At 44.0% G+C, this 16960-nt stretch overlaps 4 protein-coding genes across 9 annotated transcripts in view; 2 read left to right on the top strand and 2 right to left on the bottom strand.

The window, feature by feature from the left end:
- Positions 1-148: 148 nt before the first annotated feature.
- LOC6529881 (WD repeat and HMG-box DNA-binding protein 1) lies at positions 149-3091 on the bottom strand. Its single transcript, XM_002090802.4, has one exon. The coding sequence runs from the start codon at positions 2997-2999 to the stop codon at positions 318-320; it is 2682 nt and encodes an 893-aa protein (XP_002090838.1). The 5' UTR covers positions 3000-3091; the 3' UTR covers positions 149-317.
- Positions 3092-3395: 304 nt separating this feature from the next.
- On the top strand, positions 3396-4694 carry LOC6529880 (arginine-hydroxylase NDUFAF5, mitochondrial). Of its 2 annotated transcripts, XM_002090801.3 has the most exons (3): positions 3396-3598; positions 3672-3927; positions 3985-4694. In XM_002090801.3, the coding sequence occupies exons 1-3, from the start codon at positions 3462-3464 to the stop codon at positions 4591-4593; spliced, it is 1002 nt and encodes a 333-aa protein (XP_002090837.1). In that variant the 5' UTR covers positions 3396-3461; the 3' UTR covers positions 4594-4694. The 2 variants fall into 2 exon arrangements, with proteins under 2 accessions (XP_002090837.1, XP_015052046.1); XM_015196560.2 differs by lacking the exon at positions 3396-3598 and having other exon boundaries at positions 3790-3931.
- Positions 4590-10526, bottom strand: LOC6529879 (USP6 N-terminal-like protein). Of its 4 annotated transcripts, none has more exons than XM_002090800.4 (7): positions 10370-10525; positions 9494-9795; positions 8752-9433; positions 8309-8694; positions 8174-8238; positions 5814-5919; positions 4590-5624 (listed from the first exon to the last, which is right to left on the bottom strand). In XM_002090800.4, exons 2-7 carry the CDS (start codon positions 9643-9645, stop codon positions 5558-5560), a joined length of 1458 nt encoding a protein of 485 aa, XP_002090836.3. In that variant the 5' UTR covers positions 9646-9795; positions 10370-10525; the 3' UTR covers positions 4590-5557. The 4 variants fall into 4 exon arrangements, with proteins under 4 accessions (XP_002090836.3, XP_039228061.1, XP_039228059.1 ...); XM_039372127.2 differs by having other exon boundaries at positions 5814-5868; XM_039372125.1 differs by lacking the exons at positions 4590-5624; positions 5814-5919 and adding an exon at positions 6250-7303 and having other exon boundaries at positions 10370-10526.
- A 471-nt stretch (positions 10527-10997) lies between these two features.
- Positions 10998-16960, top strand: part of LOC6529874 (neurogenic protein mastermind) — a 66880-nt gene continuing 60917 nt past the window's right edge. The window contains exons 1-2 of one of the 2 annotated variants that reach the window (XM_002090795.4): positions 10998-11294; positions 11748-11855. The gene's annotated coding sequence lies outside the window, so the exon portion shown is untranslated. The remainder of the gene's footprint in view (positions 11295-11747; positions 11856-16960) is intronic. The other variant, XM_039373215.2, reaches the window with a different exon arrangement.

Here is a 16960-nt window from a genome sequence, read left to right as displayed (position 1 = left end):
TACTGCCGATCGTGAAGAGTGGTCACACTATTTCGTTGGTGTTGAGAAATACCAAAGATAAAGACTAACCATTTAAAAACTTATAAATCAATTTTTAGATAAACTTTTTATTTGTTGAACACATCTCCGCTATTAAATAAATATACCCTTCATGTATATAAAAATATGTTTTATTTATAAAATTAAAAATAACCAATTATGCTTAACAATTCTGTTCGTAATGAAAAGCTCAAATAAAAATTGTTATCAGAATGGTTTAAACGTTACATATTATTTGTTTTAAATATAAGTCTTAAACCTACTTAACAATCTACAAATTATTTCTTTGCGAGCTTCAGCTTTTCGGACCCAAATATCACTCCAGTGTCGCCCAGTTTACGTTTCATGGCAAAGGGATTAACCGAATTCAAAGGGGATCTGTGATCGGGAGTTTTACCCATGGGAACCTCGGATTCCGATTCGCCGAATATGTTTTCCTGGGTGTCCAGCGGAGAGGGTGTGATATCCGGAGTCGAGGGCCGAGATCCCGCCGATGCTGCTTTAAACATGTTGGGTGAATTGGCCAATCTCTTCAGGGTGCCCCGTTTGGCCGAGCTCAGCTCGATGGCCTTTGGCTTTGGACCAATCTGTGTGGCTGATGTCGGTGTCATAGGCAGAACAATGGTGGCCGCAATGCCGCTGGCGCCCAACAAAGTCTGCTGCTTGCGAGCCTCCTGGACGGCCTCCAATTGAGGTAGCAGTTCGCACAGGCGGTCGGACAGGTGGATGCGTCCACGTTTGGTGGCGTATTTCACGGCCAGTTGCAGGAGATCAGTGCAGGCAATGGACTCAATCAATTCCCTAGCTCGCGTCTCGCACTCGCTGCTGCAGGCCAAGGCGAACAGCTTGATGGCCGTCTCCTTCTGCATCTTCTCCGCACCGTCCATTTGCATCAGACTGGAGCGCAGCAGGGCATCCTCCAGCTCGGACTTTTCCACTTCAACGTCACAAAGCGGTATCTGCATGCGCAGTTCCTGAAGCATGGGTCGCGGATTGGTCATGGGATAGGAGGTGCCGCGGCACAAGACCGCCTGGACTATCTGACGCCTCTCGGATACAGCCACCACAAAAAAGTTGTGCGACACACTGGTGCTTTGCTTCATGGTGTCGCAGATGGGGAACCAGGCGTTGCTGCTCCGGCGGTACAACTGTAGCAGACCCATGTTGTCGGCAATACTCGGCGATCCCGTGTCGCTGTACCCAAGCCAGGTGAGCTGTCGGCCCGGAGTCAACGGAACGGGCAGATATTCCTGGCGCAAACTCAATCCATTTATGTTGACCAACATCGCGGAGAGATGCTGCTGCGTCTGACTGGGCGCGGAACTATGGTAAACAACCATCAGGCTGTGCTCGTGTCCAGCAATGGCCACCACTGGTCCAGGTATGGTTAGCACCTCACGCTGCGTTCCCATCACGGTGAAGATACGCAGAAAACTCGAGCTGGTGGCCACAGCCACTAGATGACGGGTGGCCGCAATAGCCTCCGCACTCTCGCAATCCGGCAGGCTGAGTGACCACTCCTTGTTGCCGGCGGCGGCCAGAGCAATGACAACTAATTTGCTGGATTCGTTGGATGCCAACGCCAAGGCTCCACTGCTTACACTGGCCAAATTGTGCTGATTGTAGTTGCTAATGTGTAGAGCATGGTGAATACTAGCATCATGGAACTCCACATCGATGGAGCTATCGCCTGAGGGCTCCACATGGGCGGTGACGATGCCCACATCATTCCAGGCCATGTAGCGATGCTCCAGATCGGACGGTGTGGCACTGGGCTGAAAGGCCGTCTGCTGCTTGAAGAGCTTGATTTGCGGAGCAACGGGAGCAGGTACAGTTCGGCTACTGCTGGCCAGAGATTGGTTGGAGGCGTCATCTTGATCTACGGGATCCGCAAAGTTCATCACCTTGCGCTTAAGCTGCTCCAGACTAACGCCATCGCCGTCGTCCGCTGCGGCGTCCAAGTCATCACCGGCCTCAAACTCATAGTCATCGCCCATCAGCTCGGCTTGGTCGTCCTCTATTCCCTCGCCGTTGGCTGCATCGACTGCATCGCCAAGAAACACGGTTCCCAGCTGCCCCGTGGCATCGCAGAAGGCCACCTCCACCTCTCCAGACAAATTCCAGGCCAGGCATGTTATGGCATTGCAGTCGTTTGGCGGCATTTCCACTGTCACTGCCTTTCTATTCTTTACATCGAAGATGCTCACCTCGCCCTTGGTTGTTCCGGCGGCCAGGCGCTCCCCATTGGGCGAGAACTGGCAGCAGCTGTAGTTACTGGATACCGAGTCGTCGCGCAGTTTAAATGCCACTTCCCAGTTTGCCGTGTTGAGCACCACAATCTCGTTGTCCACGGCATAGGCCAGAAGTTCGCCGCTTTGTGGCTCAAAATTTGGAGTGCCATATAGACTGGCGCTCTCGAAACTGTTTACCTTTGCTAAACCACCAATGGTCTTCAGCTCTTTGCCCTCCTCGAAGTTCCACACCTTTAATTGGCCATCTCCGGCCACGGAAACCAGCAGTTTTCGCTCCGGAAACAAGTCCAGTGCCAGAATTGGACCAGTGTGCCCCTCCAGCACCGTTTCTTTGCCAGCCGTATCGCCTTTAAGCACCTTAATAGTGGTATCCTCGCTGCCGGCAGCAGTATAACCGCCGGACACCTTGAGGCACGTAGCCGGCGCAGTGAATCGCATAAGGATGCCATCACTGTCCATCTCGGGAAAGGTGTAGGCATGGACCGTGTTGCGATCCGTGGAGGCCAGCAGACGAGTGCCCGTGTGGGCTATGCACATGACGAATTCGCCCAGGCAACTTGAACGTGGATCGTCGTCACTGATGCAGGTCCAGTGCCTGATGTCTCCATCTGTGCCGCAAGTGATGATGAACTCGCCGCGAGGAGTGTACAGGAGTCCCGTGTAGCCATTGGTGTGCGCATAGCGCAGGGCACTGCGCGAGAAGCTCATGATGTGATTTACTGCTTAATTTTAATTATTTTTACGCGATGATCTTCGTAACTTTTGGCGCCAAAACAAATATGCTCTACCCTACAGTGTTTACAAACGGGCGAATGCGATGCCTTAATGTCGCTCGTTTGCAGCACTGGCCAACAGCTGTTCGTTCGATACACTTTCTTTTGGAAATATACATAAATTTGACATCATGTTTGCTCTATTTATTTTATTTTAATTATAAGTGATAAATTATACATAAATCATTGAAAATAAATAGTAACAAAAAGCGTTCCAAATAAAAACAACTAGAATGCATTGGCATTACTTTCTTAGATACAAAATTTAAGTATACACGAGATTAAACATATGTTATAGGGTATACCATCTTCGACTTCCGATAACAAATATTGCAATATTTTCATTTTGCCGCAGCCGGTTGCTTATTACAGCATTGCTCTGATCCAAAGTCGGATTATGTTAAGAAAACTAACAAAACTGTCGACCCTAAAGGTCAGATGTGAAGTCCGCGCCCTCTCCTCACTCAGTCAAACGTCGCAAAACATATTCGACCGCAACGCCAAGAGATTGCAAAAGGAAAGAGCAGCACTCAGGTGAGTTAATCTCGTCAGGATTAGGTACATACATATGTAGGAGGCAGATCTATTGATTGAACAATGTATACAGCGAAGATGTTGGACTATACGATTACTTAAAAGAGGAGGTGGGCTTCCGCCTGGCCGACAGAGTATTCGACATCAAGCGAGATTTCAAGGCGGCGGCGGACATAGGATGCAGTCGCGGTTATCTGTCCAGACACATCCTCGCGGAGAGCGTGGAGCAGCTGACGCTCACGGACACCAGTGCCACAATGCTGGAGCAGGCACAGGGCACACCGGGTCTGAAAATGGTGAAGCTAGTGAAGGACGAGGAACATCTGGATGTGGGTAATTAAGCTACTTAGACCAAATTTGCAAGTCTTAATGAGAATCCCTTTCAGTTTGAGGACAACTCACTGGATCTGGTCATCTCCAGCTTGAGCCTGCACTGGGTGAATGATCTGCCCGGCTGCTTTGCCAGGATCAAGCGCAGTCTGAAACCGGATGGCGTCTTCATAGCCTCCATGTTTGGTGGAGACACTCTGTACGAGTTGCGTTCTTCGCTCCAACTGGCCGAGCTGGAGCGCAAAGGTGGCATATCCCCGCACATCTCGCCCTTCACCCAGATCAGGGATATTGGATCCCTGCTCAACCGCGCCGGCTTTACCATGCTGACCATAGACACCGATGAACTCGTCATCGGCTATCCCAGCATGTTCGAGCTGATGTGGGATCTCAAGGGTATGGCGGAGAACAATGCGGCTTTCAATCGACCGGCTCATCTTAGTCGGGAAACGATGCTAGCGGCCAGTGCCATCTACCAGGAGCTCTATGCAAAACCCAACGAGAATGGCATACCCGCAACCTTTCAAATCATCTATTTTGTAGGCTGGAAACCCGGACCCAATCAGCCACAGCCTCTGGAAAGAGGAACAGGAGAGGTGTCGCTCAAGGACCTGGGATCGATTATCGAAAAGGGCGGCAAGCTGGACACAAAAACGGGGGATTAATTAGCTTAGCTTCAGTTGACAGTTTTATTTGGAGACGTTCTTGAACATAATTTAAATTAAAATAAACATAATTTCTTTTGCTGAGAAACTTAAACTAGTGATTCATGTTTGTGTAAAGTTTAATCATGAAATTAATGGTAAATACTCAATTCATTTGTCAGTTTGTTTCGGGTGTGTACTGCTATGCTGGTATAACTATACATAAATCTAGCGTAATCATACGATTCTGGTATCTATAGCTTTCAATTAATATTTGGTTGCCTTTCGCCTTTACATTCGTTTGCATTTCATGGACGTAACTTTTTAACGTTGCTTTGTATTTTGTTTGGTACGTATATACAAGTACAATTTACAACAATTTCTATAATATATGCTTGAGTTGAATTCAATTTGCAATTAAATAGATTTCTAACCGCTTTGTAGTTGTATTAGATACGATTTGCTCTTGCTTAAATATTGTTCCATTAGCATTTTTGTGTATGTAATTCTCGATTGCTTTTATCAATTGTTTAACTCGTAACTGTTGTAAATTTAATTTGGCGCATCTAAGTCACTACCAAGTCGTGCCCCAAGCTTCCCGCGGCGTATGTACAAAGTGTGTGAGCTCTCTTTCATTCTCGAAGCTTGGTGATTGCTATTGCTGCACCTAAAATGGGCCTAGCTCTAGTGGTTTCAGCGGTGGCAGGGCTTGAAGACTTAAGGCTAAGCAAAGGCAGACGACGGCGAGCACCAGGAACTAGGTGATCCCGCTCCGGTTCGCCGCCGCCTTTTGCTTTGCTAGTCATCCCAGCGCCAGCGGAGATCTCGGCGGCACGGGCGGCGGTGTGGGCGTAGCCCTGGGCGAGGATGTGGGGCTAGCTCCCGATGCTCCTGCTACTGCTAGTCCCGTAGTGGTGGCTGTGGTGAGTGTTTGGCGATTCTCTGCAGCTGCCTGCGCCGCGATGGACGCGGGCGGCAGCTGACGTCAGGTGCCCAGGAGAATCTCGCGCTGCGGAGTGTTCTGCAGCATGTTGGCGGTCCTCAGGTGAATACTGCAAAGGATGGGGCGTAGAAAGTAAGTCTATCCATACTTTGAAGGAGTAACAGTCAAAATAACATACAATAGCTCGCTGGAAATCATTTTTGTTTCCCTTAGCCGTATATATGTATATGCGATTTAATCTTATTTTACTAGTTTCTAGTTTTATTTTGACTGTAAGTGCCTGCGGATATCTACTCACTTATTGTCCTCCAGCGACATGGTTTCCGACGAGCCGTGCGAGGCAACTGAAGTACCTGCAAGCGAACTTCGTATTGAGTGCGAATCCTCGGGAACGGTAAGCGTAACTAATAAATTGCGTTTATGGGAATACGTTTTCGGGTATTTCGTATTTTTTCGATTTGGTTTGACCAATCCCAGTTCGTCGTGTTGCCAATGCGTTGGAAAAAAATTTGGTTTTGGAAAATGACATTTAGTTTACAATTGTGCTTGTGATTGTGGCAATATGTGAAATTTTGGTTAGCGGTGTTAGTGTTCTTGTGTTTGTTGTTTGTGAGGTGCAAATCGAGTCGAATACTTCGTACTGCGTACTAATACTGTTTTCTTAGCCTGCAACACATCTTGCAGTACACTAATACATTGTGCTAACTGCGAAATTAACCATGCTGGTAAATGTATTTTCATTTCAGTACAAAATCATATTTATTTGTGTGGTACGTTTCGCTATATGTATAATCATATAATTATTAGCTAATCAGATTACAACTACAATTTTGGCTTTAACATAAACTAAAGTTGAGTTTCTTTTGTAAGGCAAATATAAAGTAAATGCAAGAGCAAAGCTTAAGTTACCTAAACAATAGTGGGCTAGTAGGTATTTATAAGGAATTGTGGGTAAGAAGTTAGGAGGATAGCAATAAATATTAATCGTTGTACGTAGTTTCAAACGGAATAGTTGGAATAGTTGGAGCCTTAGGAGTTATCAGTGTTTGGAATATTTAGTTGAGACTCTCGGTTGGGTAATATCGGAGAGTGAGTGGACGAGAAAGAATGTGGGATAAACACAAAAATACAAACATCGATGAATGCTAGCAAATGAATAACAATTCAGGTTCCTTGTCGGTTCGACAATACAAAAATTTAAGCTAAGTACATGTGGATATTACTAGCGAATGTTCAAGGTTTTCTTTTTCTTGTGGGAGGGGGGAAATTGTTATTGGCATATGCGTTTTACAAACCAAGTAGGCAAAACAAACATTAACTACATAAAGAAAGAATACGAAATACGAATCAACTAAGATTAAAGGCGTGTGTTCTCCACGCTCAGCGCATCATCGTCATCGTCATCCGCAGCATCCCGATGCCCGTCCATGTGCCTGCCTCCGCCGCCGCCTCCGTTTTGCACGATATATACCACCTGGCTGCTTGGCGTCTTTGGGTGCAGGGGCAGCTGCTGTCGCTGAAGCACTTCCAGTGCCTGATCCAGATCGAGGCGATTGCGACTGTCGCTATCGCTGCTAAAGCTGTGGCGCATGTGCTGCAGCCCGTTGGCTAGAGCTGGATGCGGCTGCAGGTAGCTGAGATTGTGGATACTCTGGCTGCGGGCGGGATCTTGATCACTTTCGATAGTGGTCACCACAAATCCATTGCTGTACAGCGAGTAGCTGCTATTCGCCGGCGAGGTGGCTAAGCTAGTGATACTCTCAAACGTTTTCATTGAGTATCCATCACCTAGGAACAGAATTACAGAAGCGATTGCGAATTAGGTCAGGTCTGATTTCGGTTTTTGCAGCTCCGATTTGCCGGGAAGACGCAGAAGCGGTGGCTTGTGATCGAAACGGATATATATGTACACGCAGCGGACAATGTTAGACAATGGTTACAAAATGGATCATCCGATTACATGAACGTCGAGGGGCGTATTTAATAAGCATGAACTGGTTTTGTGGTTGCCTTGGTTATTTGGCCCTTAGATGCTAATACTTTACATATACAGTTAGAATTAGTGCCCATTAGATCCGTTACGTCTAAAACTCGGTACTCCATCCAGAACCACTAATACTCGTCCCACTGTTTCGAGCCATCCATTACATTCATTACACAAACAAGAATTCTCTTCTTAGCTCCCTCCAACGTGCAAAAGGTCAATATTAGCATATTATTCAATTAGTTTAATGCTTTGGCCAGCGCGTTGATGACGCATTTGCGTTGGATTGCCAACGATGACTCGCTGAAAGTGGCTACGATCTTAAGGTACATATACTCAAAAAGAAAACTATACATCGCTACTCAAACAAACAGAATACATATGCCATATCATATTCCAGAACTAAACAGGACTTTGTACAGAGGATTACGTCTAGGGCAACACCAATTGAAGTTCGTTTTAAGGAACTGCTCGTGTTTCGGTTTACAAATACATGATATATACATACAATTTGTGATAAACTTGCACCACACAATACAAAATAAGAAAAGAATTTTCAATTATAATTGCATATTATAGTTACAGTCAGCAAGTGGGGTAAGTGGATTGTTTAAAGCAAGCATTAGGATTAGTAGAAAAACAGTGTAAGGCCTTGTGTCTGACTCATGACTCACCCGTTGCGCACTCCGAAGTCTCGTAGGACACTGTGGACTGAACGTCGATCGCGTTTTGTTCTTGTCTAAAAGCCAAATTAATATATTTGTATTAATATTTTCGTAAATTCAATTAGGAAACCAAAGAACTCCCACCTTGATATCACATCTGTTATGACTTGCTTCTCCGCGTCTGTGTAATCATTGCGTCTGCGCCCGATCTTCTTCTCCATATCCGCCTCCATGAACTCACCTAGTTTTCGGGAGGGGAACTCGTTCGACTTGGCTGGCGGCGGCACATCTAGTTTGAGGTCCTTTAGCTTCTTCATGACTCGTTCCAGGGCCTGAATGGCATCATCGTCGCTGTAGCCAAAGTTCTTGTGCAGCCGCACTTGCAAATACTCAATGATGGCGTCCATGTCCTTGAGGCGCAACAGTTCGTCTTTGTGAAGGTACAGAATGGTGATGGCCATGGACAGAATGACGCGATCGCCGTCTAACATAAAAATATCCCACACGCGCAGACTCAAACTGAAAGGAACCTGCAACACAGATCTATTAAGTATTTTTTGTAATAAATACATCTTATGTTTACATACGCGTTCCACGAAGACGACAAAGAACCACTTAATGGCGTACAGCAGGGCGTCAACGTTATGTTTGGTAAAGTGCTTGTGTAGTTTTCGCATTATTTTCGACATGATGCGGTCGTGGTGATCGATGAATCGCGTCAGCTTCGGGAATCCCTCAATAAACAGCCCGTGCATGCCGTATTTTTGGTCTGTTATCAGGGTATTTAATGCCCAAAAAGCCTCCTCCTCGTGCAAATAAAGCAACAGCACGCCAGCCACACAGGCCATGCCCTGGCAGTAGCCAAGCTCCGAGTTGTAGATGCTATAGGCGTTGAGCACATTGAATAGCGAGCACTGCTTTACGCTGTAGCGCTCGCGAAAGGCAAGATTGTCGCGAAACTGACGATTCACATCGGCATCGATCTGTCGCGTCTCCGTGGAGTACTTCCTGGCCAGCTCCAGCATTCGGAGGTAGACGCCAGCATTGTTCTCTATCGATTGCTGGATGTCGAGCAGCTTATTCCAGGCCACCATACGCACGCGATCCGGTATGCCCTTGTAGACGCGCTTGTGCAGCTTGTCCTGGGGCGGAGGCCACTGATTGAGCATCTTCATCCACTTTTTGTCCCGCTCCATTTCGATCTTATTGCGATGCACCTCCTGGGCATCCCGCGTCGACGGCAGCCGCGAGTCGTGCAAAAAGCCATATCTGTAGAAGAACCAATTGGAATTATTGGGGTATTCCCTGCGGATCATGAATACTACTCACTTGTCTGTCCTGTGGTAGATCTCAAAGGTGGGATTCTCCCAGGAGTCCACCACATTGCTGGGATCCAGACCGAGTTCGTAGCGCCGGAAGATGTCCTCGCGCTCGTCCTCGGCCCGCTTGACCAGCGCCTCCTGCTGTTCGCCGTCCGTCATTTGGAGCAGGATCTGAATGTGGCGGGTGGGGGAGGGGATCGGGGACAGGAGCAGGAGCCGGATCCGGAGGAGCAAGTGGCCAGAGCTGGTTTCTCTGTGCTCTCAGTTGGGGAGCGGCTGCTTCTGAGCTGACTGGGCGATAGCGCGAAACTTTGATAAAAAATGAAATGAAATGGAAAAAAAAACACATACAAAAGCATTAACATGCGAAAGCGATCCACAATAACAACACTCGTATACTATATAGCTGATGAGCGAATGACGCACACGAACATTAACTATTGTATATATGTAGGCATACATACAATATATTCAAATGCAGTGAAATCAATTTGATCTTTGGTTTTTGGAGAAGGAGCGTGGCATAAATGACGTGATGTTTCGCTGTGCTTCAGTGCAGCATCAAAACATAAAGCCATATAAGACTAGTCACTGATCTAGAAAAACGCCCCCTGATCTGCGGCGTGAGTGTGAGTGGGCCCGCAGCGTAAAGATCTGCTTGCGCCCCCGGGTTTTTGTCGCCTATTTTAATGCGAAATGTGCAATCTTTATGCTTTATCGTTCGTACACTTCCTGTTTTCGCTGCGATTTGTTGTATTTTGTCAACACAGACACACATGTAACACACACACACACACGCTGAGGCGAGAGTGTTCTGGCTTTCACTGGCTACTCTCTCCGCGTATATGCGGCTAATAACCCGCGCCGACTAACGCTTGTTTACCATTTAATTTTGAATTGCCAATTCTTATTATCCGCACTAATCGGTTGTGTTTGCTAACTAGTTTTTCACTATTTTAACTCGGCTGCATGTTTCCGATACATTTGGGGGACGACTGAGTGTGTGTGAGCGGGCAGTGCTGCCAGACTGCTGCAACTGCCTAATAACGTAACAGGCTACCAGGGATGCGACGCAGAAATATTGCGATATTTTGGCGTAAAGTTATACGAGTCTTAAAGTCGTTGCGCGTAGCCGGGAGAATTATACTCTAATCTAGAACTTTAGTTGAAAAGTATATGAGAGGAGCATATGTATAAGCTTTATATCTATTTTAAATTGCATAAGAATGTTGAGTACAAATAAATGCCCATACAAATATTAAACTACGTCTTCAACTATTATATTGATGCTAAATAAATTAATACATTTGTAAAAGCCATTTCCTGAACAAAATAAGTTTCTTAATTTTAAAATCAGGTTTTTAAATAAAATATAATTTTTATGACATCGTAAACAGTGCTGCCGGACATTCAATCGAAAAACATCGTAGGCAACTGAAGACATGACCTTATCGATAGCGTCATCGATGTTTTCGCCGCCTGCGTTCCACCACTAGCGCCTCTCAAAACAACAAAAAAACAGCGGCAGTCGGACGCGGTTTTTAACGTCGAGCGCGGTTTCTTTGTTTTAGCGCTCGAAAATTGTCGACAATTCTCGTAAAAAATACACTGTACCAAATAACTAAAGAGTGCATGCTAATTGAACAAACAAATGGCATATATTAAAGTGAAAAGAAATTCAACAACCGATTTTGTTGGCGGTGTTCTTTTATTTTTCTTTAGATACCGTGTTTAGTTTTTTCGGTTTTATGCTGACATATAACATAACATAACAGTGAATATTTCCAACAGTGTATTGTGAGATCAAAGTAAGCAAATAATTTATATTATGTTTAACATAAAATGCAACCCTCAACAGCGTCCTTTGCAAAGGTGTGCGGTTATATATATATGTATGTGTGTGTGTGTGTGTGTTCATGTGAGTGATTGTGGATTTTGTGTTGCAAAAGAAAATTGCCGCTTTTATATTGTTTATTTTCAATTTGAGACGAGCAGAGGACTTTTAAATTGCAGCACTAGCATTTACCGTTAGGGCAAACACATTCAACATGTTGCAGTCACTAAAAACTAAAACAAAAGCAAAACGGATCACTCTCTCTTGCTCTCTTTCGCTCTCTCTCTCTTTGAGTTTTAAGTGTTTTTGCCGTGTTTTGTTTTGATTTTTGCACACACACAAAGGCATGCGAAGAGAGTTTGTGCTCTTTTGATTGTTGTTGCATTGGCCAGCTAATAAAATTGTGTCGTTCTTGTTGTTGTTGCAGTTGGATTAAAATTCAAAGCATTTATCAGTGCTAAATTGAAATAACAACACAAGTAAGGGTAAATCATAGGAAATCAAAATCAAGTTGGATTATCAGCACAGCTTCTGGGTAAGTAAGTTAACGCTCTTATCGCCTAATTAGTTTATAGCGTTTTATTTTCTTGTGGGTGGCTTTTCGCATTTCAAAACCAGTTCTATTTCGGGTTTTGAAATGCCTTTTTTTCTTGTGATGTTGATAAGACCTTGAAGTGCTTTTCGTGTAGAACTTCGTATGATTGATGTTTTTATGTTTGAGGCAACTTGAGTCAAAGCTCGGCTTTTAAAAATGGAACAAGACCAGTTTTGTGAGGCTGGGGAATTGCCAAATAATTTCCTAAGCCTAAACTGCAGTTTTGTTGTGGTTGTTGCTATTGCTTGTCTTGCATCGCCTAGAAAATGATGGATGCACATATCTTGCCGTCCCCCTCGCACATTCAGAAGTGGTCGGTTGAGTTTTTACGGCCATCTATTTGCCTTTGTCTTTGGACTGATGACTTTGTTTTTGTTTTTGCCCTGTCTTTGATTCTTTCTCTCTTTCTCTCTCTCTGCTTCTTCTTCATCGTTGATCCTTTGATTTTGTTTGATCCTTGTAGGTAGAAGCGATTGTGTGTGGGAGAGAACTACCGTTGTTTCGTTCTTTCAATCTGTAAGATACTAGAATCTTCTGTTTTAAACCCAATTCGAGAAATATTTCATTTATTCAATTTTTCGGGCAAGGAGTAATTTAATATATTTAATTTAATATCATTAAAGAGTTAAGAGTTTTTTAACACTAATTTGATTAATCTGTATAATCCTTGTACTTATCTTACGAAACATTCTATTCTATATTATTAGCATTTGTTCTTAGCATTTGTTCCACGGCCAAATAAAACAGGATGTTGTTAGTGATGAATCTTTTGGCTAAATAACCTTACATATATTTTACCGCCTTCAGATTATGTATGTTCTTTGAATATTTCTTTACCAATATCAGACGCATTCCAACAGAAGAACTATGAAGGGAATGCATTTAAGCACAATACCTGGCATACTCGACATTTTAAATGCTTTTCATCACTTGATAAACAGTGTTATTTGTCTTTTCTTTTTTTTACATACGTGTATCTCCCTCTGTTCACCGCCGTTTGTTGTGCCCCCGTCTTCGCATATGTACGTCTTCGAGTGGTCTAACATGTAATGTATGCCTCGTCTTTAGTTTCTTGTTCGGTTCGTCTTTGAGACACCGGAAGTTGTTGCTAGGCTGAAAAAGTTGTGTGTGTTTTTCAGCAGTGTCTCCAGCTGTATCTTTATCTCCCTCTGGAGACGTATATCCATCTCTATCGACAGTGGGCAAGTGGCGCGTGTGAATGACCCAATTAAGCTGGAGATAACCCGGCCTAAGCTTCGACTTCGTAGGTGGCTTAAGACAACTTGGTTGGCCAAGAAGAAGCGGCCTCAGAACCTGCCAGACGAACATACTTACTATGGCACAACAAAAAAGAGTTCACATCGAATATATCGAATGCGAAGTTTGAACTGTAAACAGGTTTACTTGGCCTCACCTCGCTTCGTCTGCTGCAGTTGGTAGCTACAGGTACTCCTCTGTATAGCGAACTGCGGACCATTGAAGTTTCTGTAACAAATATGTTTAATTTTTGGAACTATAGTCCTAGTTCACTAAATCACAATCTTTTAATCAAACCAATGAAAGTAATAAAATTATGAAATAATGAAAAATTATTATTTCGCTAAAATGTAAAAGTTTTAATCAAAAGATTATTCGACTTTAAATCCTAAAAAATTTAGGTAATTTGGGGTCTGAAGTGATGTGTATTTACATATATGCTTAACTATTCTGGATTTGACTAAATAATATTAAGATAAGCCTTGAAATATTTAAAAAACACATAAATAATGCAGTGAAACTTCAATATAACTTCAAGATAACTTATTTAGTTAAGAGCTGTTGTAGAATTTAAGTATGTTTAGACTGAAATTTCAAGCGGTTCCTTTAGTACTATTTTAATTTTAAAAAAGAAGCTCCTGTTTTTTTAATGTTTTCAGCTAACAACTCTTCACTGTACTCGGTTTTGTGTGGTGCTTTATTTTGTCAGGCCAAACTCCTTTTCAGCATTTTTGTATTAAATATTTCGCACCATGTTCTGCATTTATTCGGATACGAGAGATCTCCCGAGGCTCCAGTCTTCAACTCCATCTCCTTCTGTGCGTCTGCCGTCTCTGTCCGACGCTCTGTTGCCATCCTTTTCTGTGGCATATTTTGTCGTTGAGTCAGTTGGGGTCAATGCTGCTGCTCAACTTAACTCTTTGCTCACTCAACTCACTTTGCTCGATGGCCAAAACAGGTTTCCGCTTTGGCTGAGCTTTTGTTGTACGCTTTTTTTTCGGGTTTTTCTCCTGTGCAGCAGCGCGGCCTCACCCACAGTTTGCTGTTTTATATTTCGTTTTGTGTGCTTGGGTTTGGGTCCAATACCCAATATATCTGGATTCCCAACCCTCGAGTGAAACATCCCTGATGCCGCAAAACAGCCCTCAAAAGCGGGCAATCGCAACCTGAGACACTGGGAATGCGAGTGCAGATGGAACTTGGGAATCGCATGTTGGCGGGGGGTTCGACGATGGGACTCATACGTAGGGAGCTGCAGCTGGAGCTGGAGCTGTTGCTGGAGAGTCCGGGCTATCCCGAAGGTGGATGCCCCATTCCAGGTGTTCGGTCGCTGCATTGTAGCAGGCGCTCAGCTGCATTCACCGCACGATTGTGCAGTGGTCGCATGTGGCAAGTTGTTGCACCAGCAACACTCCAGCGAATCTTTCGCGAAAGCACGAGACGCAGACACAGACGACTGCGACGTCCCCCTCGCCGTCGGCGACTGGCATTTCTGCACCGGTTTTCCAGCTATTTTCCCCCATTCGCGTTGGCCGCCTATGCTTTCTTCCTTATCGCCTGTTTCGCTGCTGCCACAACTTGCTGCTGTTGCCGCTGTACATGTTGCCGCTGTTGCCGCCACTGCATCTCTTGCTGCTGCTGCTGTAAATGTTGCCGCGGATGTTGCTGCTGCGGCAACATTAGCGGTGGCAGCTGCACTTGCTGCTCCGACCCAAGATGCGGATATTAATTTGCTTAAACATTTCTGGCTCCTGGTACTGAAAGTTTTATTTGCGGTTGATAGCCGGAAAATACATTTCTTTAAATCACTATTTATTCCTCATAAACTCTACATTTATTTGATTACTGTTAAAGTATGTAACGAAGCTAAATGACACATTTAATATAATCACTAATACTTACCTTGAAACGACACACATGTCGATATAAATTTACCGAAAAATATAAATAATTAGTAAAAAATAAGACAATGTTAAATATATATCCAAAATCCGAAATTATCCTTAGAAATAAAAGTATCTACAAGCATTGCAAAAATTGTCATCATTAATCAATTGAAGCAAAACTAAAACATAGAAGGACAACTTTACGAAAGAAAACCTATTAACAAAGCCTATTAAACTCAAGTTTTAGCTGTAAGGTCACACATTCTTCTGTATAAAATAATCTTGAGATGTTTTGGAACATGAGGCATCGCACCCATTTGGAAACCAATCGCAAACAGTGCGATCAGGCATACTCCAGCGGATTGTGGACCGAGTGTGTTTGCTTTTGCCTTAATCAGCAGAAAATCATATGCGAAATGTACGATACAGATGTGCCCATGTACACATCTAGCCATAGCGCTCTTTATGTAGATCCCCTTAGCGCTAGAGTCTAGACTCTAGAGTCTAGACCACATAAACGCGTATCGATGGCGACGAAATGTGTACATCGCACATGAACGAACGGGGCGAGTGTGTACAGTTTAAGAGAGCGAGGCAATACGAAATATAAACAAATAATTAACTGACATATCCGTATGCTTATCGCGCAACAAACCGCAGCAGCAGCACCAGCAGCAACAACAGCAGAGGCAACAGCAACGGCAGAAGCACAGATACAGATACATCAGATACAGATACGGATACGGATTCAGATACAGGCACACTTTCGGGGCGAGAGCGACTCTGAAATTTGTTTCTGACAAAATGCCATAATGAACGTGCTGAGTGGCGTCGCGGAACCAGATACTCATGCCCAGATACTCGTACGTCCACGTCCGAAAAACCCGAGAGATACTCTCGTACTCGTACTCGTACTCGTATTTGTACTTGCTCGTCGCCGTTTTCCGTTGTACTTGCGTCGCGGCAGCGGCAACAACATGAACAGAATGTATCTACAACATCAAACGTGCGTTGCCTTTTGTCGTAGTATAAATTCATTTGAGATTCTTAGCTTTTTTCGGGTTAATATAAATCAGTTTTTCAGTTCGGGTGCCGAGTGAAGAATCGAAAATTTGCCGGCACGCTTACGCATCTGCCAGATACTCTGCTCTGTTCAGCTCTGCTTAAGATACTTTCTGGTTCGTTAGTTAGGCAATCTTCCGCATCAGGCAGAAAAAAAAGTACACAAAATTCGTATAAAAACGGGGTGGCTGTGGGTGGTGGTTTTTATTTGTGTTCGGATAATCGACAAGTCGCCCATCTCATTACATTCATTTGTTTGCCTTTTTAGTTGGCCCTCACATGTTAATTGGTTAAACTGCTGTTTTGCCCGGCCCTGTTTGTTGTTGTCGCCTTAGTTGGCCAAGTCGAATGCATTTTTAATTAGCTCCCAGCCAAAGCAGAAACCGTCGAAATCAAACCAAAGCAGTTGGCTGTTAACCTGTTAACTTGGTTCGCAGCTTTTTCTACTCCTGATGCTTTTGTTGGTTCAATATGACGCGTGGGAATTTGTTTTTTCACTTGCTGTTTTAATACACTACTAACATTTAATAAATTATTACAATTTCTTAACTCAACATCTAATTAAAGTATTTTTAAAAGGCTTAATTTTGTTTATATAACAAACTCTCAGTGTCTATCATTCGATAAACAAGGATTTTGGTTAATGCGATTTACTGTGAGAGCAATGAAAAGTCGCATATAACAGTTGCCTTTCTTTGTTTTACAAAAAATCAGAGGCAGTGATTATCGGATTTTTATATAAAATTTATTTAAATTTTTGTGTCTAAACATATTCTCTGTCTCGCATCGCCTCGACATCGAATTTCCTGTACATATGGACCGCATAAACACGTATGTAGA

The sequence above is a fragment of the Drosophila yakuba genome, chromosome 2R (genome assembly GCF_016746365.2).
Source record: "Drosophila yakuba strain Tai18E2 chromosome 2R, Prin_Dyak_Tai18E2_2.1, whole genome shotgun sequence".
Lineage (NCBI taxonomy): Eukaryota > Metazoa > Arthropoda > Insecta > Diptera > Drosophilidae > Drosophila > Drosophila yakuba.
Note: the sequence above shows the minus strand (reverse complement) of the source record. Positions and strands in the feature narration are given on the sequence as shown.